The 6,000-nt window shown below is 66.6% G+C and overlaps 1 protein-coding gene across 5 annotated transcripts in view; it reads right to left on the bottom strand.

Moving 5' to 3' along the window:
- Nucleotides 1-252: 252 nt before the first annotated feature.
- RNF144A (ring finger protein 144A) overlaps nucleotides 253-6,000 on the bottom strand; it is a 64,058-nt gene continuing 58,310 nt past the window's right edge. For all 5 annotated transcript variants that reach the window (XM_016121083.2, XM_016121085.2, XM_016121080.2 and 2 more), the window contains 2 exons: nucleotides 3,619-3,708; nucleotides 253-749 (listed from right to left, as the gene is read on the bottom strand). In XM_016121083.2, the coding sequence (XP_015976569.2) occupies nucleotides 618-749; nucleotides 3,619-3,708 (222 nt within the window). In that variant the 3' untranslated portion in view covers nucleotides 253-617. The remainder of the gene's footprint in view (nucleotides 750-3,618; nucleotides 3,709-6,000) is intronic.

The following is a 6,000-nucleotide window of genomic DNA, read 5'->3' as shown; positions in this document are numbered from 1 at the left end:
CACTTCTCAGTTGGAAAAAGAAAAAACGCCTTCTAAAAAGGATTTCACTAAATGCCACTAGTAAGAAAACGGTCGTCATAAACAGAGTGCTTTTCTCTAGTCAGAGTAATCGGATTCTGTCTGAAGGGAGCGGCAGTCCTTAAAGGGCGTCTCCCGGCGACGTGGCCCCACTGAAGCCAAGGAGGCCGCGGACGGCATTCTGCACGAGGAGCTCCCTCGGGCAGCCACCAGCCGAGCAGCGTCTGTCGTCTGTCGCCACAAGGGGACCACTGCCCCGAGCGCGTCTCACAGCCCCTCCCTCGTCCAGCCTGCGGAGGCGGGCTCCGTGGGGACAGTCCCCGGCCACGCCAGCCCTGCCTGCCCCGCCCTCGGCGCCTCCGCCCGGGCCGGGCAAACCTTCTGACATCAGTCCCTGAAATCACGGCACCCGCATGACACTGTGAAGCTCAGTGGGGCACATAAGGCAAGAACGATGTTTAGCGGGAGACGGCGGGGGTGGGGGGCCCGCTTCCGGGGGCGGGGCCTCGGTCCGGCGCCGCGCCTTCCCCAGGAGACGGCGGGGGTGGGGGGCCCCCGCTTCCGGGGGGCGGGGCCTCGGTCCGGCACCGCGCCTTCCCCTAGGTGGGCAACGGGTCGTCGTCGCCCTTGCTGCACTTGCACTTGCAGCAAAGGACAAACGGGGTGGCCAGGAGCAGGAAGGGTGACGCCACCAGGAGCAGGAGCCCAAATCCGGCGAAAATGCCCACGACCTGCAAGGAGGAGACGGAGGAGCAGAGGGTGAGGTGGCTGGGCTGCAGGCCCCACGGCCGAGGTAGGAGCCGCGCGGCCCCACGGTCTGTCATTCACCCACATCTCACGCTCCCGACCGCCCACCCGTCCCCCCGTCCCCCCGTCCCCCCGTCCCCCCATCCATCCATCCACCCCCCCCCCCCACATTTCCTTCCCTTCACTTTCTTCTCCCCACTCCTCTTCCCCTTTCTCCCTTTTTTCTTCTTTTCCTTTCTCTTCTCCCTCTCCACCTGAGCACCCAAACATCCACCCATCTGAGTGTGACGGGGCCCTGGGACCTGAGTGTGACAGAGGCTCTGGTACCTGAGTGTGACAGAGGCTCTGGGACCTGAGTGTGACAGAGGCCCCGGCATCTGACTGTGACACAGGGCCAGGCCTGCTGTTTGAGTACAAGAGACGCCTCCTGCAATTGTACCGAGGTCCGCGAACACGGCGACAGCAAGCAGGTCACCGCGCAGGGGACACCAGTGTCTCTGGGACCAACTCCCGCCCCACCTTCAGCCCCGCCTCAGGCGGCCCTGGGCACACCTCCGCGGAGGACGCGGACGCAGACTTCGGGAGCCAGCCGGTGCTCTTAAATGCCCCTCGGCCAAGAGCGAGCGTTCCCTCGCTGTGAGCGGGCCCCAGGGCAAGGGCGAGCTCCCTGCCGGGGCGAGGGGCAGAGCCAGTGCGGGCGGCAGGCAGGACACGGACTGACTAGTGGGGGAGGAGCGCCCCTTTCTCTCTCGGCCACGGCACCGGGAAAGGCAGGCGGATGCCTGACGGCCATCGCGCCAAGGGGACGTGCAGAGGGCAGGCGGGAGGGCCGGCCACCAGCGTCCAGCGCTCATAGCCAGCACCTCTGGGTGACCATAGCCAGCACCTCTGGGTGACGAGTCAATGAGACGTCTGCCCACAGCCTGCCGCACGGCCTTCATGGCTGCTGTGCGGCTCCCCGCTGTTGGCAAGGCGCTACTGCAGCGAGGGACCTGCCCCACAGAGCAGGCACCACTGGGACTCGGCAAAAGCTGTCATCTCGCAGAGGCGCAGACTCTTCCCACTCGCGCACGGTTACCGTGCTGGAAGGGGCCCCAGGCGACAGGCATTTGGCACAGAATGTTTTTGCTCCTACCAAAACACCGAGAGCGGCCTGTGATCGTCGCAAGGGGGCGCGCTGAGAACCTCAAAAATCTCTTCAGACAACGTCACCTGACTTCACATCCAAAGGCAGGTGAAGCTGGGGGCGGGAACTTTGTGAAATCCGCAAATTATCTGGGCGACAGGTCATGGCCCCGAAAAGCTGGGGCCCCAGGACACCGGCTCCAGGGCGAGGGCTGAGTCTGCGGAGGGCGGCGCTGGGCAAGGCCACCAGCGGCAGAGGGAGACCCGCTTCCCCAGGGGGCTCCCGACCCGACACCGGGCAGGGGCTTCAGCGATGCCCATGGGGGGGGGCACCCCGACCCGCGTCAGGGGGCTGCAGGCAAGCAGGGCGGAAGGGGAAGATAGGAAGCAGCTGTCCAGACCCGGGCCAAAAACGGGCCCTGGGGCCGAACCGGAACCGGCCTCATCCGTATGTCTGGTTCTTTCCCACAGCTGCACGGACGGGGACCCACACCCCTGACAGCCGCCACCGACGGCGTGTGATTCAGCGGCTTCCGGTGCCCTCAGACTGAGCGCCCGTTGTCACGGCCACGTCTACGCCCTGGTCTCTTACAGGGTCTGGCGGCACATGGCCACGTCCTTTGCTGACACCCCACCAGGCGCGGTGGGGGCGGAAGTGGAGACCTCACAGCCCGGAGCCCGGCCTGCGGCCATCGGCCCCGGGCAGGGACGTGGGCCAGGTCCTGGTGGCCCCGCAGTGAGGGCTGCGCCGGAAGCCCCCTTGGCGGTGCGGGGAGGGCGTTTCCTGTTCTCATGCGCTGCCCTGGGGCCTGGCTGCTTGGTTTCCAGGCGGGTGACAGGCCAGCCTCGGCAGGGATGCGACCGCGGTGGCGGTGTGAGCCCACCGGGCCCTCGCCAACCGGGAGCCGCCCAGGCCCAAGGCCCTTCCTGCCAACCCCCCCGCAGCGTCCTGTCCCCACCTCGCTCCTGCCCTGTCCCCAGGACTTGCAGGCCAGTCCTACCCATCGACCCATCCCCGTGCCCCCGCCTGGACAGTGCCCCCCGCCTGGATTGTCCCCCCTGCCTGGACCGTCCCCCCTGCCTGGACTGTCCTCTCTGCCGGTCCCCACAGCCCCGCGGCCAGCTCAGCACTCAGCCACGGAACCACACCCTCTGAAGGGTGGTCCCCATCATGTGGCCGCCACGGCTGAAGTCCCATTACGCGCCTGCTGCTGGTTTCTGATCTCTGCCCCGAAACAGAATGCGGGTCCCCCCGGAGGAGGATGCGTCCATCGTCCTCCCTGGGGTCTCCCCGCTCCTGGAAGCGAGCCCGGCACGCAGCAGGGACCCGGTGTGCTGGGACCGGGTCCACGTCCGTAAGCGTGCAGGCTGCAGGGACACCTCCGCGCAGGCACGTTTTCTGCTCTGTCCCCGTCCCCCTTCCCTGTGACTCACTCACTACCCTGGGCCTCCGCAGGGAGCTCTGCAGGGGTGAGCGACCCACGGCGAACGGTTTCCGAGCCCGTGAGCGGGGAGCGAGCAAGACCGCGTGGGGCGTGGAGACGCGCCGCGGGCCACCGGGATGCGTGTGCTCCGGCTGCCGGCCGGGGCCGCCGGATCCGCGCCGCCTGGCTCTGTGTTTCTAGGCAGCAGATCCCCGACCCACCGGCACGTCTTCTGAAAACCACACGCGCACACGCACACGTGTGCACACACGCACGCGCAAGCCCCGGGTGAGTGGCCGCCTACCTGCGTCCGATGCCAGATCACAGACGCCCTGGAGTGGCCCAGCTTGTTCCGGCACGGCCCTTTGTCGTAGTGGATCAGGAGAAAGTCGTCCTGGGGGGAGAGAGCCGCTCGGTTCAGGGACGAGTCCCGCCGGGCCCGAGCTCCCGTTCCACACGCTGCGTACGCGGGGGTGTGACGGAGCCGAGGGCTGAGGCGGAGGCAGGGCGACCCCGCGCCCCCCACGCACGGGACGCCCCGATTCCCTCGTCGGCCTGAAGCGGCCCTGGGCCCGGCGGGCGCTCGCGGCTTGCAGCAGAGGGGCCCCGCGGTGCGCAGTGTGACGGAGCAGGCAGGGTCCTGCTGCTCAGAGGCGGCTCCGGGCCCTGCAGTGCCTCACCCACCGGTCCCTGCCCAGCAGCCTCCTGTCGTCCAGGCGGGACGGCCCTGCGCTGGACGGCTCCGTCACTCCCGGCCAGCCCCGACTGGCCCCAGACGGCCCACCTGCGGTGCCTCCTCTGGGTTCAGCCCCCCAGAACCTCCTGTTCCTTAGGGACCAGCCTGGAACCAGCCTCGCCACTTCCCTATCTGTCCAGAAGGGGGCAGTGGCTCCCGCCTCTCGGGACGCAGCCTGTTCCCATCTCCTTCTGGTGCTGAGTGTGACATTCCCCGAGGGCCACCGCCTTCCATGACGACCTGCACTGGGCTCCCCCTTCCGCTGGCTGACGCCGACCTCTCCGACGAGGCTCCCGGCCCAGGGCTTGGCACGCAGGCCCGACAAGCACCAGCGAGCTCGTGGGAAGGGGTTTTCCGGACAAAACCCTCTGCCCCAGGCCCCGAACGGGAAGTGCCATCCCCCCCACCCGTTTACTCAGTAAACAGCACAAAGGGGGGGCCGGTGGCTGCGTATTCCTTCGGGGGGGGGGTGTGCAAACAGACACCCTCCTTCTGAGGAGACAGTGAACAGGCGCGGGGCCCGATGTGTCTGAGTGGACAGGGCGTCCTCGCGAGAGCTCCCCGGACACAGCAGCCGTCAGGTGGCTGCAGCCAGAGCTGCTGGGTTTCAGGGTTCGCGAGCTCGGAGTGTGGGTGCAGGCCCCGTCCCTGCCCCCTTCGGTGCTTTTGGGAAAGAATATTAACCGTCCCGGACGTCTTGATAAAAAAGGAAATGGCGATTCCAATTCTCACAGAAAGGCTGCACGTGTTACGTAAAATACGTGTGTAGAAGTCACTCGGTGGCATGGGACAATCACTTTGATAACGTTACCTATTTGTCTTTCGAAAACACATAAAGGCGCGCATGTGCGCCCCTTCCGACCGTAAGGCGTACGTGCTGGCGAAGCCGCGGGTGCTGGGGAAGCCGCGGGTCCTTCCGGCTTGGATCATATTTAGTGTTGAGTCCCGGCTCTAGAAATCGTCCCCCCTCCCCCGCAAGAGACCTCGCCTTTCTCCTAATGGCCACCAACCCCCGAGGTGGCAGCAGACAGGAGCCCGGAGCTAACGGTCACACTGCGGGGACTTCTGGCAGGACAAAGGTAACGTCTTGACCTCAGTTACGCCTGAGCCCTAAGATGGAACGACCCCCCGGCTACCTTCCCATGAAACGGGACAGAGGGACGCCGGAAAGACCTCGGCACCGTCCCCAAGACCTACGGAAAGGACGCGCCACCCTCGCCTCGCCTCCGACCAATCGGCTCCCAGCACGACCCTGAACCGCGTTGCCCCACGGACTCTGTAACCTACACGCCGCTGGGGAGCCAGGTGTCTGAGCCCCAGCTCACTGGTGCCTCCGGGTTTGGTGCCAGCTCCCTAAGTGAACCTTTGCTGCCAGCGCCGGCTCGTGTCCCGCCTGGCCTGACGCGTGCAGGGCAACGGGTTCCTGTGGTTCGGGGCGCTGGGAGGGGGAGGGGGCACCAGAGAAGCGGAGCGTCACGGCCCGCGCCGGCGAGGAGGCAGGCGGTGCTGCCCGGCCGGGAGCAGAGGACGGGAAGGGAGCTCCCCGGCGCACAGCGGGGCGGGAGACAGGGCCTCCGGGGGGCCTTCCTGCGAGGAGGGGAGGTGCGTGGAATGCGCCCGTCTCCGATGGGCCGCTGGCTTCCAGCCCAGCCTTTAGGCCCTGGCCTTCATCACTCACCTGAGCCCCTCAGAATCTGCTTTCTATGGCCACCGGGTCACTTCCCAGTGGCTCCTCACTTACCAAGAACAACAGGAAATGCTTGGCCATGAGCACAATGACTTTCAATAGTAAAGTGCCGCGTGGGGGCCTCTGTCATTAGGTCACAGAGAGCCAGCGCGCAACTGGGCCTCCTGCACGGGCAGGAGGCGGGCGTGCGAACTGAGTCAGACAGAGAGGGGCTGCCCCCCGGGACTGGAGCACAACGAGCAGCTTTGTGTTCAAAGGCTCGG

The sequence above is a fragment of the Rousettus aegyptiacus genome, unplaced genomic scaffold (assembly GCF_014176215.1).
Source record: "Rousettus aegyptiacus isolate mRouAeg1 unplaced genomic scaffold, mRouAeg1.p scaffold_m13_p_7, whole genome shotgun sequence".
Classification (NCBI taxonomy): domain Eukaryota; kingdom Metazoa; phylum Chordata; class Mammalia; order Chiroptera; family Pteropodidae; genus Rousettus; species Rousettus aegyptiacus.
Note: the sequence above shows the minus strand (reverse complement) of the source record. Positions and strands in the feature narration are given on the sequence as shown.